At 47.9% G+C, this 26451-nt stretch overlaps 1 protein-coding gene across 1 annotated transcript in view; it reads right to left on the bottom strand.

Moving 5' to 3' along the window:
• The window catches only part of DPP10 (dipeptidyl peptidase like 10), a 425891-nt gene that overhangs the window by 341301 nt on the left and 58139 nt on the right, over window positions 1–26451 (bottom strand). Inside the window, exon 3 of the mRNA XM_075318715.1 lies at window positions 1571–1666. Within this exon, the coding sequence (XP_075174830.1) occupies window positions 1571–1666 (96 nt within the window). The remainder of the gene's footprint in view (window positions 1–1570; window positions 1667–26451) is intronic.

Here is a 26451-nt window from a genome sequence, read left to right as displayed (position 1 = left end):
AGGCCTCCCCAGTCTGAGAATACCAGCCCCCAGCCGTGGGGCTTTAACTTGGCTGGATATCAAAACTGGGGGAATAATTAGTGTACCTAAAAAAGTGATGAAAGCAGCGGGCAGCTACCAAATATTGATGCTGTAGAGGTGGCATGTGGCAGTTGTAGCCGCGGGCGGGGACAAATCCCGGCTGCTGCACAGCCCTGCAGTGTTAGTCCGGGGACATCTTCTGGGACGTGTGGTGCATCGTACTCACCAGTGGGCCAGAGGCCCCAGTGGTCCCGGTCGTCTGGACCACTTCCAAGCTGCAGCAGGTCCCAGTAGTTTCAGGCACAATTCAGACACCGGGTTCTTTCCAATAAACAAATCTGGTAATTATTGCAGAGCCTGTACATTACGGACACTTTGCTTCAACATTACTGGTAATTCACATTCTCTTATCTTTAACACTTGGTCCGCACCCTCTTGTCCCCCATAGGGGTTACCAATAACAACCGGTACTTCGTACACTTTGCTGGCCAACCGCTTCCCTGGCACTCGGGCTTCCGGTAGAGCTCTCGAGCCCCTCGTCCTCTCCCTCAGCTTCATTGTACACGCCAGAATCAAAAAGTCCCCCCTCGTCCCACCCACAGGGATTTAGCTGGAAGCTATGACGGGGCCCTCTGTAACAAATCTCCTCTGCCTGGTTTTGTAAGGGCCTACTCTTCTCCTAAGAGCCCACTGACCTTCTGTCGACTGATGGGGCTTGTTGGGTATACGCCAGGGACCGGCCACCATTATGGCTGCACAGACTTCACCCCCACTTTGGGACGTAGTTAAAAGAGACCTCTCCACCCGAGGGTCCCACATGTCCGGCACCGGGATTCGACCCTGAGGGTGAGCCAAATTATTATTAATGGGGTCTTCTCCTCACACCTCTCACAGGTGTAGCTTGTTCCTCTCCCTCAGGGACTCTCCTGTCACTTCCTGTCTTCCTAACTAAACTCCTCCCCCATTAACTCTCCCTAGCCCGAGAGTACTAGGTAAGCAGTTTTACACCGCCACCTAATGGCCGCATGAACACATTACACCATTATATTAAACTGTCTATAGCACGTGACTACATTTTACACATTGGGGATTTACAGGTCTGGGGTGGCCGAACCTTGCACCCCCCTTATAATGCCATTTACATTTCTTTTTTGTTCAATCAACTAGTATTTTATTAATCGGTAAATAAAACTAGTAACTTGTCCACTCCTGAGAGCATCCTTACTTTGCATCCTTACTTTGCATCCTTACTTTGCACCCTTACTTTGCACCCTTACTTTGCACCCTTACTTTGCACCCTTACTTTGCACCCTTACTTTGCACCCTTACTTTGCACCCTTACTTTGCTGCATTCGCTCCTCATCTGCCTATCACATTTACACATTCAGGTACAGTGTTCTCCGATTTACCACCCCATGCCGCCACTCAGACTCTCCTTCCAGGAGTATGGCACTCAATCACCTGACGATCTGAGAATCCGGCGTGTTACCCTCCATCACTCACACACCATAACGTGATCACCCCCCTGGGGGATCTGCTGCTCACCTACCGTTAAGCCAGCATGGCTCAGGATTGTGGGTTGTAAAGTCTCTCCTGAAGAGGTCATCCAGGGTGAGAATCTTCTCCGGAGAATTCGTCATTTCATCTACAAAGGAACAAAAGTATTTGTATTTAAAACTCATCCTTAGAAGAGGAACGAGCCAGCAGATCCAGAAACCTTCCTAACCTCCCTAATGAGAATCCACCTAGTCGGAGCACCGTGGTGGAAGAACCTGTCTGGTCAGAACCTCTATGATCGGAATACACATGTTAAGATCCTGGTTGTTGAGAACCCACAGGGACAGTATCTCCCTGGACAGAACCCACCTGGTCAGAGAACTTGTCATGGATGTGACAGGAAAATGTGAGGCACGACACAACACAAGGGGTACACTGGGTACACTAACAACGGTGCGCCCTATCGCTGGTGAGAGGGGAGATGGACACCTCCTTCACTAACTGGCATCTCCACCCTGCACTCCTAGCCAGTCCCTGTACAGGTTCCTCACCTGTCACCGAGCAGGAACCTCAAGCCCTGAGTGAGCCTACAATAGTCCTGACTAGTGAGTGGACAGGTAAGGGACGCTAGCCTAACCGCTGCACTAATTCACAGAAAAGGACATAAATTCAAAAGAAGTTAAATAAAAAAACTCACCAAAAACAGCCATTAGCCAACAATGGTCAATCAGCAAATGCATTTGCAGGATGCAGCTGGCCCCCTATGATAAAGGTGGGGGCAACACAGGTCCAGACTACTGGTGAGACAACAACTCAGCCTACCATATCATGGACAGGATGGTTGCTGATATTACACATACACACAGAAGAGGTTTGCATAAGGCACCAGTCACACAGGCATGCGCGATGCACAGTGTCTGGCTCACAGCCTATTGATGACGCCCATACTACTATATCAGGTATAGCCCAGCACTATATAAGTGCAGACACCCCAAAAAGGGGCCTGGCTGCATCCTGCAGAAAATTGTGCAATGATAAAAGAAAGATATTAACGTGAGGTGTTGGTCCACATATTGGCCAAAATACGAAATTTCATAGCCCGACGTCAACGGTCCTCACGCTTCCGAGTCCCTACACTTCATTCAAAATAATTCACAGACACTTGCCTCATGGGTATTCTGCACCCGTCCTGCCCCCACCTTTATCATAGGGGGCAGCTGCATCCTTCGAGTGAATTGCTGTTTGACCTTTGTTGGCTAATGGCTGTTTCTGGTTAGTTTTTTATGACTCTTCCGATAACAGTGGGCCCTAGTGCTAGTGAGAGGAAGATGGACCCCTCCTGCACTTACCTGCTGCTCTAGCCTGCACTGCTCGCAGTCACTATACAGGTTCCTCACCTGTCACCGAGCAGGAACCTGAAGCCCTGAGTGACCCTGCAATAGTCCTGGCTAGTGACAGCCATATAGAGAAACCTCAATGATCAATATAAAATGGGGCATACAAGGGAGATGGGAGCTTCCTAGATGGGATCCCTATATTGTCTATAGGAGATCCTGCTCCTTACTTGTCCACGGGGTAATATACAAATATATATAGCGCCGTAATTTATTTTGAGCGCCCCCATTCAGCGTCAACTAACCCTTGATGCACCCTAGGTTAAACTGAAGTATCAAAACACTATATTACTACGTGCCTTCATAGGGGTTGTGACTTGCACAACCCCTTCAGGTGAGTGTACTAACCCACACTTGCCCCCACGTGTCATACCGGGTAAGACCCTATTTTGCGCCTTTTTTTCCACAGTTATTCAAAACACTATAGGGGCAGGGAAGAGGGAGAGACACTCTCTATGGGGTCCCTATCTCACTCCTACCTACCAACGGAGGGTATGACGCCATAAATGTTTTGGGCGCCCCCATTCCACGTCGGCTTACCCTTAATGCACCCTAATTTATAAGTGAGTTAATACTAAAATGGCACAACACTCATACGTGATTCAAGAGCATGAAGTAATAGACCCACAGCCTGCAGTGTAATAACATAGATACCAGTTTCTTACAAATGACTATAGTCAATAATAAGTATACTGCCACTTGAATCAATAAGTGAGTAGACAGGTAAGGGAGGCTAGCCCCAATGCTGCACTAAAACAACACACAAGGGACGGAAGAAAAACTGGGGGAAAGCCACCAACAGACTGCTGCAGTCAGCACCAAAAGCGCAGCCTCCACACGCAACTGCAGAGAGCGCAAACAGCTCCATTCACCTCCAGGCCAAGCATCCAAATGAGAGTGAATACCTGCCCCCTCTACTGGGAGCAGAGGGTATATATAGGGGCTGAAATTATTACCTTGCTAGATACTGCCACCGGGGCCATCAAACACGTACAAAGATTCTCTACCCAAAGTATTAAAATGTAACTTTCACTTTATTTAGAAAAAAAACCCAAACAAAAAATGGCACAGAATACTACAAAGGTGCACCAACCCGAGGACCTTAAATGGTCAGTATATAAAGGGTCAGTATCTCTCCCTGCCGCAGCGGTCCTGACTCCCGGCGGAGGGGACCCTACTGTTATCTTGGCTCCCCCCAACCATGGTGGCTCTCCCTTCTCTTGCCCTATTTAACCCTATAACTAAGTACACCGGGGGGTAGGGGCTGACCTTGGAAACCATCTACCCAGTAATCCCACCATCATGTAAGCCTCGTGTACGAGATACACCTACGCTAAGAGATAATCAGCAGAATCCCCGTACAGGGTTTATCCACCCAGAATGCAATGTGCCAGACTATGAAGAACTCACTAGTCCCGCGTGAAGGCAGAAGATGTCAGATCAGTGAGGTTCACAACTACCTATAGGAAAACTCTACAGGGTTAAACCGTATGGGCATAAACCAAACACCACACGGATAGTTTCATAGTTTCATAGTTTTTTAAGGTTGAAGGGAGACTCTAAGTCCATCTAGTTCACCCCGTAGCCTAACCTGTTGATCCAGAGGAAGGCAAAAAACCCCCAATGTGGCAAACAAGTTCCAATGGGGAAAAAATGTCCTTCCTTCGTCCACATCCGGCAATCAGACTAGTTCCCTGGATCAATACCCTGTCATAAAATCTAATATACATAACTGGTAATATTCCATTTTTCAGGAAAGGCGTCCAGGCTCTGCTTAATGTTAGTAGTGAATCACTCATTACAACATCATATGGCAGAGAGTTCCATAGTCTCACTGCTCGTACAGTAAAGAATCCTCGTCTGTGATTATGATTAAACCTTCTTTCCTCAAGACGTAGCGGATGCCCCCGTGTTCCAGTCGCAGGCCTAGGTGTAGAGAGATCTTTGGAAAGGTCTCTGTACTGTCCCCTCATATATTTCTACATTGTGATTAGATCCCCCCTAAGCCTTCGTTTTTCCTGTCTTGGTATTGCAGCCCACCCATTCCTCTAATAATCTTGGTGGCTCTTCTCTGCACCCTCTCCAGTTCAGCTATGTCCTTCTTATATATCGGTGACCAGAATTGTACACAGTATATAAGTGCGGTCGCACTAGGGACTTGTACAGAGGTAGAACTATATTTTTTTCATGAACACTTCTACCTCTTTTAATACATCCCATTATTTTATTAGCCCTGGCAGCAGCTGCCTGACACTGGCCACTAAAGTGAAGTTTACCATCCACCCATACACCCAAGTCTTTTTCTGTGTCTGTTTTACCCAGTGTTCTACAATTAAGTACATAATCATAAATGTTATTTCCTCTACCCAAGTGCATGACCTTACATTTATCTACATTAAACTTCAATTGCCACTTCTCAGCCCAATCCTCCAATTTACATAAATCTCCCTGTAATATAAAATTATCCTCCTCTGTATTGATTACCCTGCAGAGTTTAGTATCATCTGCAAATATTGAAATTCTACTCCGCATGCCCCCAACAAGGTCATTTATAAATATGTTGAAAAGAAGCGGGCCCAATACTGACCCCTGTGGTACCCCACTATGAACTGAGACCCAGTCCGAGTACGTACCATTAATAACCACCCTTTGTTTCCTATCACTGAGCCAGTTTTTAACCCAGTTACACATATTTTCCCCTATCCCCATTATTCTCATTTTATGTACCAACCTTTTGTGTGGCACCGTATCAAAAGCTTTTGAAAAGTCCATATACACAACATCCACTGCATTTCCCTGCTCCAGGCTTGAACTTACCTCTTCATAGAAGCTGATCAGTTTGACAGGATCGATCCCTCATAAACCCATGTTGATGCTCTGTCATAAGGTTATTTTTCTTGAGATACTCCAGTATAGCATCTCTCAAGAAACCCTCAAGGATTTTACCAACCGTAGAGGTTAAACTTACCGGCCTATAATTTCCCGGCTCAGTTTTTGTCCCCTTTTTGAATATTGGCACCACATTTGCTATGCGCCAGTCCTGCGGTACCGACCCTGTTATTAAGGAATCTGAGAAGATTAAAAATAATGGTCTATCTATCACAGAACTCAATTCCTGTAGTACTCTGGGGTGTAGCCATCCGGGCCCGGAGATTTGTCAACCTTAGTGATTTCGAGGCGGCGGCGCACTTCCTGCTGGGTTAAGCAGGTAATATTCAAGGGTGAATTTATGGTATCACTGGTCATGTCATCTGCCATGGCATTTTCTTGTATAAAAACCGTAGAAAAAAAGTCATTCAGCAGGTTGGCTTTACCCTCATCCCCTTCCACCATTTCACCAAGACTATTTTTAAGGGGGTCAACACTATCGCTTTTCAGTTTTTTACTGTTTATGTAGTTGAAGAATATTTTAGGATTATTTTTACTTTTTCTCGCAATGAGTCTCTCTGTCTCAAACTTAGCTAACTTAATTTGCTTTTTACATATTTTATTTAATTTTCTATAATTATATAATGCCTCATCACTACCTACCCTCTTTAATTCTTTTAAGGCTTTCTGTTTTTCTTTTATTGCTTCCCTTACAGCTCTATTCAAACATAGGGGTTTCCTCCTATTTCTAGCATGTTTGTTCCCATAGGGTATATTTTCTGCACAAGCCCTATTCAGGATGCTCATAAAAGTCTCCCATTTGCTTTGTGTACTTTTATTACTTAGTACATCATCCCAGTTTATTGCACTAAGATCATCTCTCAACCGTTTAAAATTTGCTTTCCTGAAGTTTAGTGTCCTTGTAGCCCCTCTACTAGACATCTTACTAAAGAATACATGAAAACTTATTATTTTGTGATCACTATTCCCCAAGTAACCCCCAACTTGTATATTTGATATGCGGTCTGGCCTATTGGTTAGTACAAGGTCTAGTAGTGCTCCCCCTCTTGTGGGGTCCTGTACCATTTGTGAAAGGTAATTATCTTTCATTGTTATCAAAAATCTATTTCCTTTGCTGGAACTGGAAGTTTCTGTTCCCCAATTTATATCAGGATAGTTAAAGTCCCCCATAATAATTACCTCTCCGAGACTCGCTGCTTTATCAATTTGCTTTATGAGGAGATTCTCTACCTCTTCCATATTATTCGGCGTCTTATAACACACCCCTATCAGTATTTTATTATTCATTCTCCCCCCCCTTATCTCCACCCATAGGGACTCTACATTCTCAGTACCCTCACATATGTTGTCACGCAGGATGGGTTTTAAGGATGATTTTACATATAGACACACCCCTCCCCCTCGCTTATTTGTACGGTCATTCCTGAATAGGCTATAACCCTGATGAGGGTGAGGGTGAGGATGAGGATGAGGCGCAGCCCGTACTCATGGCCTTCAGATGTACAAAGCCATGCCTCTATAGATGTAATCCATACCCCCTCCACCACTGTCTCCACAGATGATGGGGTATGCTGCATCCCCCTTCTGTTCTGCACGGAGTCCATACCCCCTCCACCAATGTCTCCACAGATGATGGGGTATGCTGGATCCCCCTTCTGTTCTGCACGGAGTCCATACCCCCTCCACCAATGTCTCCACAGATGATGGGGTATGCTGGATCCCCCTTCTGTTCTGCACAGAGTCCATACCCCCTCCACCAATGTCTCCACAGATGATGGGGTATGCTGCATCCACCTTCTGTTCTGCACGGAGTCCATACCCCCTCCACCAATGTCTCCACAGATGGGGTATGCTGCATCCCCCTTCTATTTTGCACGGAGTCCATTCCCCCTCCACCAATGTCTCCACAGATGATGGGGTATGCTGGATCCCCCTTCTGTTCTGCACGGAGTCCATACCCCCTCCACCAATGTCTCCACAGATGATGGGGTATGCTGGATCCCCCTTCTGTTCTGCACAGAGTACATACCCCCTCCACCAATATCTCCACAGATGATGGGGTATGCTGCATCCCCCTTCTATTCTGCACGGAGTCCATATCACCCCAACCAATGTTTCCACAGATGATGGGGTATGCTGGATCCCCCTTCTGTTCTGCACGGAGTCCATACCCCCTCCACCAATGTCTCCACAGATGATGGGGTATGCTGCATCCCCCTTCTGTTCTGCACAGAGTCCATACCCCCTCCACCAATGTCTCCACAGATGATGGGGTATGCTGCATCCCCCTTCTGTTCTGCACAGAGTCCATACCCCCTCCACCAATGTCTCCACAGATGATGGGGTATGCTGCATCCCCCTTCTGTTATGCACGGAGTCCATACCCCCTCCACCAATGTCTCCACAGATGATGGGGTATGCTGCATCCCCCTTCTGTTCTGCATAGAGTCCATACCCCCTCCACCAATGTCTCCACAGATGATGGGGTATGCTGGATCCCCCTTCTGTTCTGCACAGAGTCCATACCCCCTCCACCAATGTCTCCACAGATGATGGGGTATGCTGCATCCCCTTTCTGTTCTGCACGGAGTCCATACCACCTCCACCAATGTCTCCACAGATGATGGGGTATGCTGGATCCCCCTTCTGTTCTGCACGGAGTCCATACCCCCTCCACCAATGTCTCCACAGATGATGGGGTATGCTGGATCCCCCTTCTGTTCTGCACAGAGTCCATACCCCCTCCACCAATGTCTCCACAGATGATGGGGTATGCTGCATCCACCTTCTGTTCTGCACGGAGTCCATACCCCCTCCACCAATGTCTCCACAGATGGGGTATGCTGCATCCCCCTTCTATTTTGCACGGAGTCCATTCCCCCTCCACCAATGTCTCCACAGATGATGGGGTATGCTGGATCCCCCTTCTGTTCTGCACGGAGTCCATACCCCCTCCACCAATGTCTCCACAGATGATGGGGTATGCTGGATCCCCCTTCTGTTCTGCACAGAGTACATACCCCCTCCACCAATATCTCCACAGATGATGGGGTATGCTGCATCCCCCTTCTATTCTGCACGGAGTCCATATCACCCCAACCAATGTTTCCACAGATGATGGGGTATGCTGGATCCCCCTTCTGTTCTGCACGGAGTCCATACCCCCTCCACCAATGTCTCCACAGATGATGGGGTATGCTGCATCCCCCTTCTGTTCTGCACAGAGTCCATACCCCCTCCACCAATGTCTCCACAGATGATGGGGTATGCTGCATCCCCCTTCTGTTCTGCACAGAGTCCATACCCCCTCCACCAATGTCTCCACAGATGATGGGGTATGCTGCATCCCCCTTCTGTTATGCACGGAGTCCATACCACCTCCACCAATGTCTCCACAGATGATGGGGTATGCTGGATCCCCCTTCTGTTCTGCACAGAGTCCATACCCCCTCCACCAATGTCTCCACAGATGATGGGGTATGCTGCATCCCCTTTCTGTTCTGCACGGAGTCCATACCACCTCCACCAATGTCTCCACAGATGATGGGGTATGCTGGATCCCCCTTCTGTTCTGCACGGAGTCCATACCCCCTCCACCAATGTCTCCACAGATGATGGGGTATGCTGGATCCCCCTTCTGTTCTGCACGGAGTCCATACCCCCTCCACCAATGTCTCCACAGATGATGGGGTATGCTGCATCCCCCTTCTATTCTGCACGGAGTCCATACCCCCTCCACCAATGTCTCCACAGATGATGGGGTATGCTGGATCCCCCTTCTGTTCTGCACAGAGTCCATACCCTCTCCACCAATGTCTCCACAGATGATGGGGTATGCTGGATCCCCCTTCTGTTCTGCACAGAGTCCATACCCCCTCCACCAATGTCTCCACAGATGATGGGGTATGCTGGATCCCCCTTCTGTTCTGCAGAGAGTCCATACCCCCTCCACCAATGTCTCCACAGATGATGGGGTATGCTGCATCCCCCTTCTATTCTGCACGGAGTCCATACCCCCTCCACCAATGTCTCCACAGATGATGGGGTATGCTGGATCCCCCTTCTGTTCTGCACAGAGTCCATACCCTCTCCACCAATGTCTCCACAGATGATGGGGTATGCTGGATCCCCCTTCTGTTCTGCACAGAGTCCATACCCCCTCCACCAATGTCTCCACAGATGATGGGGTATGCTGCATCCCCCTTCTGTTCTGCACAGAGTCCATGCTCCCTCCACCAATGTCTCCACAGATGATGGGGTATGCTGGATCCCCCTTCTGTTCTGCACGGAGTCCATACCCCCTCCACCAATGTCTCCACAGATGATGGGGTATGCTGGATCCCCCTTCTGTTCTGCACGGAGTCCATACCCCCTCCACCAATGTCTCCACAGATGATGGGGTAAGCTGGATCCCCCTTCTGTTCTGCACAGAGTCCATACCACCTCCACCAATGTCTCCACAGATGATGGGGTATGCTAAATCCCCCCTCTGTTCTGCACGGAGTCCATACCCCCTCCACCAATGTCTCCACAGATGATGAGGTATGCTGGTTCCCCCTTCTGTTCTGCAGAGAGTCCATACCACCTCCACCAATGTCTCCACAGATGATGGGGTATGCTAAATCCCCCTTCTGTTCTGCACGGAGTCCATACCCCCTCCACCAATGTCTCCACAGATGATGGGGTATGCTGGATCCCCCTTCTGTTCTGCACAGAGTCCATACCACCTCCACCAATGTCTCCACAGATGATGGGGTATGCTAAATCCCCCTTCTGTTCTGCACGGAGTCCATACCCCCTCCACCAATGTCTCCACAGATGATGGGGTATGCTGGATCCCCCTTCTGTTCTGCAGAGAGTCCATACCACCTCCACCAATGTCTCCACAGATGATGGGGTATGCTAAATCCCCCTTCTGTTCTGCACGGAGTCCATACCACCTCCACCAATGTCTCCACAGATGATGGGGTATGCTGGAACCCCCTTCTGTTCTGCACGGAGTCCATACCCCCTCCACCAATGTCTCCACAGATGATGGGGTATGCTACATCCCCCTTCTGTTCTGCACGGAGTCCATACCCCCTCCACCAATGTCTCCACAGATGATGGGGTATGCTGGATCCCCCTTCTGTTCTGCACAGAGTCCATACCCCCTCCACCAATGTCTCCACAGATGGGGTATGCTGGATCCCCCTTCTGTTCTGCACAGAGTCCATACCACCTCCACCAATGTCTCCACAGATGATGGGGTATGCTGGATCCCCCTTCTGTTCTGCACGGAGTCCATACCACCTCCACCAATGTCTCCACAGATGATGGGGTATGCTGGATCCCAGTTCTGTTCTGCACGGAGTCCATACCCCCTCCACCAATATCTCCACAGATGGGGTATGCTGGATCCCCCTTCTGTTCTGCACGGAGTCCATACCACCTCCACCAATGTCTCCACAGATGATGGGGTATGCTGGATCGCCCTTATGTTCTGGACGGAGTCCATACCCCCTCCACCAATGTCTCCAAAGATGATGGGGTATGCTGGATCCCCCATCTGTTCTGCACAGATTCCATACCCCCTCCACCAATGTCTCCACAGATGATGGGGTATGCTGGATCCCCCTTCTGTTCTGCACGGGGTCCATACCCCCTCCACCAATGTCTCCATAGATGATGGGGTAAGCTGGATCCCCCTTCTGTTCTGCACAGAGTCCATACCCCCTCCACCAATGTCTCCACAGATGATGGGGTATGCTGCATCCCCCTTCTGTTCTGCACGGAGTCCATACCCCCTCCACCAATGTCTCCACAGATGATGGGGTATGCTGGATCCCCCTTCTGTTCTGCACGGAGTCCATACCCCCTCCACCAATGTCTCCACAGATGATGGGGTATGCTGGTTCCCCCTTCTGTTCTGCAGAGAGTCCATACCACCTCCACCAATGTCTCCATAGATGATGGGGTAAGCTGGATCCCCCTTCTGTTCTGCACGGAGTCCATACCACCTCCACCAATGTCTCCATAGATGATGGGGTAAGCTGGATCCCCCTTCTGTTCTACACGGAGTCCATACCCCCTCCACCAATGTCTCCACAGATGATGGGGTATGCTGGATCCCTCTTCTGTTCTGCACCTAGTCCATACCACCTCCACCAATGTCTCCATAGATGATGGGGTAAGCTGGATCCCCCTTCTGTTCTACACGGAGTCCATACCACCTCCACCAATGTCTCCACAGATGATGGGGTATGCTGCATCCCCCTTCTGTTCTGCACAGAGTCCATACCCCCTCCACCAATGTCTCCACAGATGATGGGGTATGCTGGATCCCCCTTCTGTTCTGCACAGAGTCCATACCCCCTCCACCAATGTCTCCACAGATGATGGGGTATGCTGGATCCCCCTTCTGTTCTGCACAGAGTCCATACCCCCTCCACCAATGTCTCCACAGATGATGGGGTATGCTGGATCCCCCTTCTGTTCTGCACAGAGTCCATACCCCCTCCACCAATGTCTCCACAGATGATGGGGTATGCTGGATCCCCCTTCTGTTCTGCACGGAGTCCATACCCCCTCCACCAATGCCTCCACAGATGATGGGGTATGCTGCATCCCCCTTCTGTTCTGCACAGAGTCCATACCCCCTCCACCAATGTCTCCACAGATGATGGGGTATGCTGGATCCCCCTTCTGTTCTGCACAGAGTCCATACCCCCTCCACCCATGTCTCCACAGATGATGGGGTATGCTGGATCCCCCTTCTGTTCTGCACAGAGTCCATACCCCCTCCACCAATGTCTCCACAGATGGGGTATGCTGGATCCCCCTTCTGTTCTGCACAGAGTCCATACCACCTCCACCAATGTCTCCACAGATGATGGGGTATGCTGCATCCCCCTTCTGTTCTGCACGGAGTCCATACCCCCTCCACCAATGTCTCCACAGATGATGGGGTATGCTGGATCCCCCTTCTGTTCTGCACGGAGTCCATACCCCCTCCACCAATGTCTCCACAGATGATGGGGTATGCTGGATCCCCCTTCTGTTCTGCACGGAGTCCATACCCCCTCCACCAATGTCTCCACAGATGATGGGGTAAGCTGGATCCCCCTTCTGTTCTGCACGGAGTCCATACCCCCTCCACCAATGTCTCCACAGATGATGGGGTATGCTGGATCCCCCTTCTCTTCTGCACGGAGTCCATACCCCCTCCACCAATGTCTCCACAGATGATGGCGTATGCTGGATCCCCCTTCTGTTCTGCACAGAGTCCATTCCCCCTCCAGCAATGTCTCCACAGATGATGGGGTATGCTGCATCCCCCTTCTGTTCTGGACGGAGTCCATACCACCTCCACCAATGTCTCCACAGATGATGGGGTATGCTGGATCCCCCTTCTGTTCTGCACAGAGTCCATACCACCTCCACCAATGTCTCCACAGATGATGGGGTATGCTGGATCCCCCTTCTGTTCTGCACAGAGTCCATACCACCTCCACCAATGTCTCCACAGATGATGGGGTATGCTGGATCCCCCTTCTGTTCTGCACGGAGTCCATACCACCTCCACCAATGTCTCCACAGATGATGGGGTATGCTGGATCCCCCTTCTGTTCTGCACGGAGTCCATACCACCTCCACCAATGTCTCCATAGATGATGGGGTATGCTGGATCCCCCTTCTGTTCTGCACACATTCCATACCCCCTCCACCAATGTCTCCACAGATGATGGGGTATGCTGGATCCCCCTTCTGTTCTGCATGGAGTCCATACCACCTCCACCAATGTCTCCACAGATGATGGGGTAAGCTGGATCCCCCTTCTGTTCTGCATGGAGTCCATACCACCTCCACCAATGTCCCGACAGATGATGGGGTAAGCTGGATCCCCCTTCTGTTCTGGACGGAGTCCATACCCCCTCCACCAATGTCTCCACAGATGATGGGGTATGCTGGATCCCCCTTCTGTTCTGCACGGAGTCCATACCCCCTCCACCAATGTCTCCACAGATGATGGGGTATGCTGGATCCCCCTTCTGTTCTGCACGGAGTCCATACCACCTCCACCAATGTCTCCACAGATGATGGGGTATGCTGGATCCCCCTTCTGTTCTGCACGGAGTCCATACCCCCTCCACCAATGTCTCCACAGATGATGGGGTATGCTGGATCCCCCTTCTGTTCTGCACGGGGTCCATACCACCTCCACCAATGTCTCCACAGATGATGGGGTATGCTGGATCCCCCTTCTGTTCTGCACGGAGTCCATACCACCTCCACCAATGTCTCCATAGATGATGGGGTATGCTGGATCCCCCTTCTGTTCTGCACACATTCCATACCCCCTCCACCAATGTCTCCACAGATGATGGGGTATGCTGGATCCCCCTTCTGTTCTGCATGGAGTCCATACCACCTCCACCAATGTCTCCACAGATGATGGGGTAAGCTGGATCCCCCTTCTGTTCTGCACGGAGTCCATACCACCTCCACCAATGTCTCCACAGATGATGGGGTAAGCTGGATCCCCCTTCTGTTCTGGACGGAGTCCATACCCCCTCCACCAATGTCTCCACAGATGATGGGGTATGCTGGATCCCCCTTCTGTTCTGCACGGAGTCCATACCCCCTCCACCAATGTCTCCACAGATGATGGGGTATGCTGGATCCCCCTTCTGTTCTGGACGGAGTCCATACCCCCTCCACCAATGTCTCCACAGATGATGGGGTATGCTGGATCCCCCTTCTGTTCTGCACGGAGTCCATACCCCCTCCACCAATGTCTCCACAGATGATGGGGTATGCTGGATCCCCCTTCTGTTCTGCACAGAGTCCATTCCCCCTCCAGCAATGTCTCCACAGATGATGGGGTATGCTGCATCCCCCTTCTGTTCTGGATGCGGCCATGTGCAGTGTAAGGATTGTAGCATTGTTCAGCAGCACATACAATCCACATATATATACAGTTAGGTCCAGAAATATTTGGACAGTGACACAAGTTTTGTTATTTTAGCTGTTTACAAAAACATGTTTAGAAATACAATTCTATATATAATATGGGCTGAAAGTGCACACTCCCAGCTGCAATATGAGAGTTTTCACATCCAAATTGGAGAAAGGGTTTAGGAATCATAGCTCTGTAATGCATAGCCTCCTCTTTTTCAAGGGACCAAAAGTAATTGGACAAGGGACTCTAAGGGCTGCAATTAACTCTGAAGGCGTCTCCCTCGTTAACCTGTAATCAATGAAGTAGTTAAAAGGTCTGGGGTTGATTACAGGTGTGTGGTTTTGCATTTGGAAGCTGTTGCTGTGACCAGACAACATGCGGTCTAAGGAACTCTCAATTGAGGTGAAGCAGAACATCCTGAGGCTAAAAAAAAGAAAAAATCCATCAGAGAGATAGCAGACATGCTTGGAGTAGCAAAATCAACAGTCGGGCACATTCTGAGAAAAAAGGAATTGACTGGTGAGCTTGGGAACTCAAAAAGGCCTTGGCGTCCACGGATGACAACAGTGGTGGATGATCGCCGCATATTTTCTTTGGTGAAGAAGAACCCGTTCACAACATCAACTGAAGTCCAGAACACTCTCAGTGAAGTAGGTGTATCTGTCTCTAAGTCACCAGTAAAGAGAAGACTCCATGAAAGTAAATGCAAAGGGTTCACATCTAGATGCAAACCATTCATCAATTCCAAAAATAGACAGGCCAGAGTTACATTTGCTGAAAAACACCTCATGAAGCCAGCTCAGTTCTGGAAAAGTATTCTATGGACAGATGAGACCAAGATCAACCTGTACCAGAATGATGGGAAGAAAAAAGTTTGGAGAAGAAAGGGAACGGCACATGATCCAAGGCACACCACATCCTCTGTAAAACATGGTGGAGGCAACGTGATGGCATGGGCATGCATGGCTTTCAATGGCACTGGGTCACTTGTGTTTATTGATGACATAGCAGCAGACAAGAGTAGCCGGATGAATTCTGAAGTGTACCGGGATATACTTTCAGCCCAGATTCAGCCAAATGCCGCAAAGTTGATCGGACGGCGCTTCATAGTACAGATGGACAATGACCCCAAGCATACAGCCAAAGCTACCCAGGAGTTCATGAGTGCAAAAAAGTGGAACATTCTGCAATGGCCAAGTCAATCACCAGATCTTAACCCAATTGAGCATGCATTTCACTTGCTCAAATCCAGACTTAAGACGGAAAGACCCACAAACAAGCAAGACCTTAAGGCTGCGGCTGTAAAGGCCTGGAAAAGCATTAAGAAGGAGGAAACACAGCGTTTGGTGATGTCCATGGGTTCCAGACTTAAGGCAGTGATTGCCTCCAAAGGATTCGCAACAAAATATTGAAAATAAAAATATTTTGTTTGGGTTTGGTTTATTTGTCCAATTACTTTTGACCTCCTAAAATGTGGAGTGTTTGTAAAGAAATGTGACAATTCCTACAATTTCTATCAGATATTTTTGTTCAAACCTTCAAATTAAACGTTACAATCTGCACTTGAATTCTGTTGTAGAGGTTTAATTTCAAATACTATGTGGTGGCATGCAGAGCCCAACTCGCCAAAATTGTGTCACTGGCCAAAGATTTCTGGACCTAACTGTAACACTGGCTAGTGAGGTGCTGTGCGGTCAGTGATGACATTATGGCAATACTACTACTCTAGTGTGTTGTGCGGACCCTTTGGCATCACTTTTGCCCCCTGCTTGGTTCCAGCGTTCCACCCACCTGATTCTATATATTATATATACATATTGTGGACTCCTGACGGCTTTCCTCCTCTATAATGTGTGAGCCATTTGTCCTGCTACTAATGTTCCGGGACAACGGTGCTATTCATGCAGCTATACAGGATTCAGGCTCTCTCTGCTTTATGTGCTGAGGGATCTGGTTATACCGCTGTATGGTCTTGGCCACCGTGCTGCAGCTCAGGGTCAGAGTGCTGGCATCTTCTTATAGCCTCGGCCATCTTTATATAGAGCAAGGATTCTTTTTTTCAGATCCTCAGAGAATTCTTTGTCATGAGGGGCCATGTTGAGCTTGCAGTGACCAGTATGAGAGTGTGTGAGGGATGACACCGGATATAACACCCCGGCCCCCCATTCACACCAGAGACCGTGTAATACTAATGAGTCACATGACACCGGGGAGGGGGGAATGGATAATGGGGCAAAACGTGGCCATTGTCACCATTAGGGGTGCACTCACTTTTGTTGCTAGCGGTTTAGACATTAATGGCTGTGATGAGTTATTTACACTGTTCTACAAGCTGCACACTGACACTGCACATTGTATACAAGCTGCACACTGACACTGCACGTTGTATACAAGCTGCACACTGACACTGCACATTGTATACAAGCTGCACACTGACACTGCACATTGTATACAAGCTGCACACAGACACTGCACATTGTATACAAGCTGCACACAGACACTGCACATTGTATACAAGCTGGACACTGACACTGCACATTGTATACAAGCTGCACACTGACACTGCACATTGTATGCAAGCTGCACACTGACACTGCACATTGTATACAAGCTGCGCACTGACACTGCACGTTGTATACAAGCTGCACACTGACACTGCACATTGTATACAAGCTGCACACTGACACTGCACATTGTATACAAGCTGCACACAGACACTGCACATTGTATACAAGCAGCACACTGACACTGCACATTGCATACAAGCTGGACACTGACACTGTACATTGTATCACAGGGTCAGATCTGCAGCACTGCCCCAGGAAGAGATATAGTAAAGGAACAGAAGGGTCAGGGTGTACTCATTTTGGTGGTATACTGTAATGTTCCCATGTGCAATGATTGGACAGATTGGTGCAATCGTTTGTCATTGAATATTTCTGATTTTTGGAGGAATCTCTCTATAATCATTGGCCGGGGAGGCTGAACGGAAAACCCTTTGATGCGCCAGTTTTGCTATATGGCAGATTTGGGACAAGTTGGGCGGCTGTTTTGCTGTAAATTAATATTCACATTTGTTTCTCGGGTTTTGGGGGGGTAAGAAGGCAGCAGGAGCCTCCCCCTCGCTCCCGTCTACAGTAGGATAGGCCTGCCTGCAGCAGGAGCCTCCCCCTCGCTCCCGTCTACAGTAGGATAGGCCTACCTGCAGCAGGAGCCTCCCTCTCGCTCCCGTCTACAGTAGGATAGGACTGCCTGCAGCAGGAGCCTCCCCCTTACTCCCGTCTACAGTAGGATAGGCCTGCCTGCAGCAAGAGCCTCCCCCTCACTTCCATCTACAGTAGGATAGGCCTGCCTGCAGCAGGAGCCTCCCCCTCGCTCCCGTCTACAGTAGGATAGGCCTGCCTGGAGCAAGAGCCTCCCCTTCACTTTCATCTACAGTAGGATAGGACTGCCTGCAGCAGGGCCTCCCCCTCATTTCTGTCTATAGTAGCATAGGATTCCCTTTAGTAGGAGCCTCCCCCCTCGCTCCCGTCTATAGTAGGATAGGACTGCCTGCAGCAGGAGCCTCCCCCTCGTTTCCGTCTACAGTAGGATAGGACTGCCTGCAGCCGGAGCCTCCCCCTCGCTCCCGTCTATAGTAGGATAGGCCTGCCTGCAGCAGGAGCCTCCCCCTCACTCCCGTCTACAGTAGGATAGGCCTGCCTGCAGCAGGAGCCTCCCCCTCATTTCTGTCTATAGTAGCATAGGACTGCCTGCAGCAGGAGCCTCCCCCTCGTTTCCGTCTACAGTAGGATAGGACTGCCTGCAGCAGGAGCCTCCCCCTCGCTCCCGCCTATAGTAGGATAGGCCTACCTGCAGCAGGAGCCTCCCCCTCGTTTTCGTCTACAGTAGGATAGGCCTACCTGCAGCAGGAGCCTCCCCCTCGCTCCCGTCTATAGTAGGATAGGCCTACCTGCAGCAGGAGCCTCCCCCTCGTTTCCGTCTACAGTAGGATAGGACTGCCTGCAGCAGGAGCCTCCCTCTCGCTCCCGTCTACAGTAGGATAGGACTGCCTGAAGCAGGAGCATTCCCCTCGCTCCCGTCTATAGTAGGATAGGCCTACCTGCAGCAGGAGCCTCCCCCTCGTTTCCGTCTACAGTAGGATAGGACTGCCTGCAGCAGGAGCCTCCCTCTCGTTTCCGTCTACAGTAGGATAGGACTGCCTGCAGCAGGAGCCTCCACCTCACTCCCGTCTATAGTAGGATAGGCCTGCCTGCAGCAGGAGCCTCCCCCTTACTCCCGTCTACAGTAGGATAGGCCTGCCTGCAGCAGGAGCCTCCCTCTCACTCCCGTCTACAGTAGGATAGGACTGCCTGCAGCAGGAGCCTTCCTCTCGCTCCCGTCTACAGTAGGATAGGACTGCCTGCAGCAGGAGCATTCCCCTTGCTCCAGTCTACAGTAGGATAGGCCTACCTGCAGCAGGAGCCTCCCCCTCGTTTCCGTCTACAGTAGGATAGGACTGCCTGCAGCAGGAGCCTCCCCCTCACTCCCGTCTACAGTAGGATAGGACTGCCTGCAGCAGGAGCCTCCCTCTCGCTCCCGTCTACAGTAGGATAGGACTGCCTGCAGCAGGAGCATTCCCCTTGCTCCAGTCTACAGTAGGATAGGCCTGCCTGCAGCAGGAGCCTCCCCCTCGTTTCCGTCTACAGTAGGATAGGACTGCCTGCAGCAGGAGCCTCCCCCTCACTCCCGTCTACAGTAGGATAGGCCTGCCTGCAGCAAGAGCCTACCACTAATGTCTCTAAGTATTCGGTCAGTGTAGCTACAGGGATTAAGTACTTTCTGAGGGACTTTGCAAATTGCCTGACAAAAGGGGTAGTATATGTGGTAACATGCACATGCCCAAAGAACTATGTTGGGAAAACGCGACGCGAATTTCGAAGGCGTATAGGGGATCACTTGGGAGATATCCGGCACAAACGAGATACTCCCATATCCCGTCATGTTTGGGAAAATCATGGAGGCGACTCAGGCGTACTTAAATTTGAGGTCTTAGAAGTAATCACACCAAGTGAAAGAGGAAGGAATTGGGATAATAAGATTCTTAGGAAAGAAACGGAATGGATATTTCGTTTGGGGTCGGTACAACCAATGGGTCTTAATGAAAATCTAACATATGGGTGTTTTTTGGATTGACGTGTATTGGGCTGTGATTTTTCTTTGGGGATGTATTGAGATGGTTCCACTGGGGGGAGGGTATTTCTTCCCTTACTGGCTTTAGTGTATGGTTCGGAGGTATTGGAAAGACTAGATGAGGTTAGATTGAATGATAACCTCCCTAATATAAATCCCCATTATTGATATTGGGATTGGTTTTTATCAATAGTAATAGTAAGCTAAAGGTCAATAAATTATAAAGAGAGGGGTATAATTAATGATTGTTAGGGTAAGCATTCCCCCCTGTTTCTTGGGAGTATTGAATTAGCCCTATAATGATTATATTAACTAATTCTATATATATATGCAGAAAGGCCCCTTGATTTTTAAGTATGAGGTCAGTCAGTAAGCTCCTTCCCCCCTATGTGGCCCTTTTGTTATTTGGAATCTTGTTACACGTTGTTTTCAGCCTGTGTGCTCCTGATGCCTCGGGCGCATGCGCGGCGCTGCGCTATGGGAACTGCGTATTGCCGTTTGGAGAATATGGGCGGCTGCGTAGTTATTATTATTATTATTATTATTGTTTATTTATAGAGCACCATTGATTTGTAGTTGGCGCGGTTCTGCGCATGTGCGGTGGCTTGTATGAAGCAGACAGGAAGTAACATCGGGTTTATATGAAACAATGTGAATGACGTGACTGCGCGTGTGCGCGGTCACTATGAAAGATGGGAGGTGGCTGGGACCGGAAACGTAATGGCACCCGCTCTCATTTAAAAAGCTGCCACATGGCTGCTGGATGGCGTGCCGGTGTCCTCATTTGGGGATTCTTTGTGACGGATGTTATCATGGCATTTTGGCCAGCACATACTGTCTTATCTTATTTGGACCCCTAAACTATTGCTGTAGTGGTCCGGTTTGGCATACCATGCTTTATCTGAGGTGATTTTGGGGTAAGTGATATCGGTTACATCTATTATATTCTTAAAATCAGCTGACTGATTTAGTCTATGTGATTGTTTTGGGGTTATTGATTTGTGCATATATATACATATCTGTGCACTCCTGTCTATCTGTAAGGAGTGGACTTGCATTGATGTAGGGAATATGTATATTGATTGGGGCAATTTGTATTTGGTGGGATTATCTATGGCCTCATTTTGAGTAAGACCCTGATGGTGTAGCCTTCTTATATATATGTTAGGAAGTGTATCTCATCTTTATTGAGAGACTGAATATATTTCTCTCCTCTTTTAGATCCATATTGAATATTGATATTGAACTCATGGATTAATAAAACCTCCTGATGAACCCTTTGGCTCTATCATACAAGGGGGGAAACGCGTCGAGGTGTAAGGTGTAAAGCGTATCCCAAGTGTGTGAAGCCATCAAGCACAGAGTGTGTAACCATTACCAGAAGGAACCTGCGACATATCATGTGTAAAGGTGTAAAGCGTATCCCAAGAGTGTGAAGCCATCAAGCACCGAGTGTGTAACCATTACCAGAAGGAATCTGTGACATATCATGTGTAAAGGTGTAAAGCGTATCCCAAGAGTGTGAAGCCATCAAGCACAGAGTGTGTATCCATTACCAGAAGGAACCTGTGACATATCGTGTGTCTGAAATGAGGTGTAAGGTGTAAAGCGTATCCCAAGAGTGTGAAGCCATCAAGCACAGAGTGTGTAACCATTACCAGAAGGAACCTGCGACATATCATGTGTAAAGGTGTAAAGCGTATCCCAAGAGTGTGAAGCCATCAAGCAGAGTGTGTAACCATTACCAGAAGGAATCTGCGACATATCATGTGTAAAGGTGTAAAGCGTATCCCAAGAGTGTGAAGCCATCAAGCACCGAGTGTGTAACCATTACCAGAAGGAATCTGTGACATATCATGTGTAAAGGTGTAAAGCATATCCCAAGAGTGTGAAGCCATCAAGCACAGAGTGTGTAACCATTACCAGAAGGAACCTGTGACATATCATGTGTAAAGGTGTAAAGCGTATCCCAAGAGTGTGAAGCCATCAAGCACAGAGTGTGTAACCATTACCAGAAGGAACCTGTGACATATCGTGTGTCTGAAATGAGGTGTAAGGTGTAAAGCGTATCCCAAGAGTGTGAAGCCATCAAGCACAGAGTGTGTAACCATTACCAGAAGGAACCTGCGACATATCATGTGTAAAGGTGTAAAGTGTATCCCAAGTGTGTGAAGCCATCAAGCACAGAGTGTGTAACCATTACCAGAAGGAATCTGCGACATATCATGTGTAAAGGTGTAAAGCGTATCCCAAGAGTGTGAAGCCATCAAGCACAGAGTGTGTAACCATTACCAGAAGGAACCTGCGACATATCATGTGTAAAGGTGTAAAGCGTATCCCAAGAGTGTGAAGCCATCAAGCACAGAGTGTGTAACCATTACCAGAAGGAATCTGCGACATATCATGTGTAAAGGTGTAAAGTGTATCCCAAGTGTGTGAAGCCATCAAGCGCAGAGTGTGTAACCGTTACCAGAAGGAACCTGTGACATATCATGTGTAAAGGTGTAAAGTGTATCCCAAGAGTGTGAAGCCATCAAGCACAGAGTGTGTAACCATTACCAGAAGGAACCTGCGACATATCATGTGTAAAGGTGTAAAGTGTATCCTAAGTGTGTGAAGCCATCAAGCACAGAGTGTGTAACCATTACCAGAAGGAATCTGCGACATATCATGTGTAAAGGTGTAAAGTGTATCCCAAGAGTGTGAAGCTATCGAGCACAGAGTGTGTAACCATTACCAGAAGGAACCTGTGACATATCATGTGTAAAGGTGTAAAGCATATCCCAAGAGTGTGAAGCCATCAAGCACAGAGTGTGTAACCATTACCAGAAGGAATCTGTGACATATCATGTGTCTGAAATGAGGTGTAAAGTGTATCCCAAGTGTGTGAAGCCATCAAGCGCAGAGTGTGTAACCGTTACCAGAAGGAACCTGTGACATATCATGTGTAAAGGTGTAAAGTGTATCCCAAGAGTGTGAAGCTATCAAGCACAGAGTGTGTAACCATTACCAGAAGGAATCTGCGACATATCATGTGTAAAGGTGTAAAGCATATCCCAAGAGTGTGAAGCCATCAAGCACAGAGTGTGTAACCATTACCAGAAGGAACCTGTGACATATCATGTGTAAAGGTGTAAAGTGTATCCCAAGAGTGTGAAGCTATCAAGCACAGAGTGTGTAACCATTACCAGAAGGAACCTGTGACATATCATGTGTAAAGGTGTAAAGTGTATCCCAAGAGTGTGAAGCTATCAAGCACAGAGTGTGTAACCATTACCAGAAGGAACCTGTGACATATCATGTGTAAAGGTGTAAAGCGTATCCCAAGAGTGTGAAGCTATCAAGCACAGAGTGTGTAACCATTACCAGAAGGAACCTGTGACATATCATGTGTAAAGGTGTAAAGCGTATCCCAAGAGTGTGAAGCTATCAAGCACAGAGTGTGTAACCATTACCAGAAGGAATCTGCGACATATCATGTGTAAAGGTGTAAAGCGTATCCCAAGAGTGTGAAGCCATCAAGCGCAGAGTGTGTAACCGTTACCAGAAGGAACCTGTGACATATCATGTGTCTGAAATCAACTATCTTTATGAAGAGGAATACAATTTTTTAACTTCAAGTATATATGTGATCAATATTCCATCTATCAAGAATTTTATCAAGGAACAAACTATGGTTATTGGACTTATTCTGTGTAATCTTTGGCATATATGTGTTTGTTGCTTTGCTGAAAAAATCCTTTTTCTAACAGTTCAGATGATGGCCTCGGGCCGATATTAGGCCTCTGTTCTGCAGAGAATGACCTTTTGGCATTCTATAAGGTGCATGGCATCTAAAATAACAGTTCAGTAGATGAGTGTACACTATATGTTGGGTGTTGGTTCTGTTAGGAATAACCTATGGGTATTCCAGGATGTGCCTAGTTTTTTTTTTTTTTTCCAAAACTTTTTATTAATTTTCCAATTTTTTATAAACATAACAAGATATTCAAGGTTACGCAAGGAAAAACATTTGTCTGACAATATGTGACATAATAGGGTGCAATGCCCCAACTTGATATTTTAAACTGATTATCTGATTGATATGGTCTCTATTAAACCAAGGCAAAAGTACTAAGAAATAACAGACGCGATACAAGTCAATTAGAGTCATTAAGCCCCTAAGCCAACCCCGAATGCTTCCAAATTTTCTGGCACGTCTTGTGGCTACCTTAGCGTCTCGTCTCCCTTTCCTCCGGAACCCACACCTCCGTGATTTTCAATTTACCCAGTTTGTCCTGGATATCATTCAGAAGGTACCATTCCGATTGTATAAAAGGTGTCATCAGATTATTTATTTCTCCCTGAGTAAATTGACTTTCAATGAAATTTCTCCATTTCCCAAAGAACTTGGGTGTCAACCTGTCTTTGTCCGTTTCCGCTTCCACTTTCTCCAGCCTCAATAAATTATGTAATTCCCCGATGACCTCTTTTATGGATGGTCCCTCCCTTTGTATCCAATGCTTTAATATGGACCGTTTGGCTATCATGGCTATGTCATGTACTATTGTATATTTCTTCTTTCCCGGCATGTCCGATCCCCCTCTTACTCCTCCCTCAAAGGAATGGAAAATCCACACCATTAGCTCTAGATTTCCAGAAATTCCCCATGTTGCCTGGACAAATAATCTAACTTGATTCCAGAACCTGTGAATTTCCTTACACTCCCATAGTCCATGTAGCATATCTGTTTTTTCTCTTTGACATTTAGGACACCGCATATCTCTTCCCGGAATGTTGAAGCCCATAATAGCCCTGTGTAAAATTCTAAATTGGGTGTCTCTCCATCTCTCATTGGTAACATGTTTCCGCATCTGTACCCATCCCTTCAATATATCCCCTACAACTTCCTGCCCTTTCAATTGTTTCCCCCACGCTGTTAGAGTACGGCTATCCTCCCCAGATATAAGCATTCCCCGAAATGTTCGGTAAATTTTGGAAACATTTACACTTGCTACATCACTTTCCATAAGCTCATCAATCAAACTCTTATTCAATTCCTTTCCAAGCTCCCCCAAATCTACAAATACTCCATGCTTCAGTTGTTCATACTGGATGATATGTGAGCTATTAAGTTCATACTTGTCAAGCACTTCCCGTCCTGTCAGCCACCTTCTCTCCTCCACATTCATGACATCCTTCATTCTCTCGACGCCCTTCTCTTTCCATCTAGTAAATAGCTTATTTTCCCGTCCCATGGGAAAGTTCGGAGATGCCCAGGGATTTAAGTACTTAGATACTTTCCATGATAGTCCCAATTTCTTTCTTACCAGTTTCCATGTTAGCATAGTGTCTCGGAATAAGATTGAGTTCCTTATATGCCCATCCGCCCTGGACAATGGGGAGTGTAAAATGGACGCCAAATCCCACGGTGATGCATACTTGGCTTCCATGCCATAGTCTGAGTGCCTGCTTGTTCCTCTCAACCAATCAAACACATGTCTCATTATACACACCAGGTTATAACCCCGAACATCCGGGAAACTAAGACCTCCTTCCTCCGTTGACTTCATCAATGTTCGTAACTTTATTCTAGGTTTCCTTCCCCGCCATATAAAATCCGCATACGCTGAGTTGAGCCTATTTACGTCCCTCAGTTTTAGCAATATCGGGATCGTCTGGAATGGGTACAACAGTCTAGGAAAGCTCATCATTTTTATCAGGTGGCACCTTGCCAGTAGTGGTAGAGGCAGACCCTTCCAACCCTTTAGTTGTGCTATAATTTTCCTAATTAGTGGGCCATAATTCATCTCGTAAATTGATTCCACCGTTCTTCCTATATGAATTCCCAGATATTTAAGTGATGTCTGTGCTATAGGAATGCCACATATACAACCATCCCTTACATTCCCCCCTTTTAGGAACAGGATCTCACACTTTTTTTTATTCAATTTGAATCCTGAGACTAATCCAAATTTTTCAATTAGGGCTAGAGTCTGTGACAAATCCACGCTAGGGTCCCCCATATATAGTATGACATCATCGGCAAAAAGTGCTGTCTTTATTTCAGTTCCCCTTACCTTAATCCCTTTAAAACTATTCGGGCCCTGCAATATTCTTGACAATGGTTCCATGGCCAAGTCGAATAGGAGGGGAGATAGCGGGCAGCCTTGTCTTGTTCCCTTCATCAAAGGGAACACGTCTGATAAAAAACCTGGAGTGTGTACCCTAGCTCCCGAGTTAGCGTAAAGATTCCTAATGTAAAGCCTCATTTTGCCTACAATCCCTGTGGCCTCTAGTACTTTGTCCAGCCAGCTCCAATTTACATTGTCAAACGCTTTTTCTGCGTCGAGTGTAACTAGAGCGGGTCTTGTCCCCCTCTCTATCTGATCCAATCTCACCGCATCCACCACTAGTATTGTCTTCCGGATATTAGTGACAGCATTTCTCCCTTTAATAAACCCTACCTGATGCTCTGTAATGATCCTTGGAAGAATCATGGCCAATCTATTAGCCATAATCTTAGATATTATTTTTAAATCCTGGTTTATAAGTGAT

This window comes from Anomaloglossus baeobatrachus, chromosome 7 (assembly GCF_048569485.1).
Source record: "Anomaloglossus baeobatrachus isolate aAnoBae1 chromosome 7, aAnoBae1.hap1, whole genome shotgun sequence".
Lineage (NCBI taxonomy): Eukaryota > Metazoa > Chordata > Amphibia > Anura > Aromobatidae > Anomaloglossus > Anomaloglossus baeobatrachus.
The sequence above is the reverse complement of the archived record's forward strand: the minus strand, read 5'-3'. Positions and strand labels throughout refer to the sequence as shown.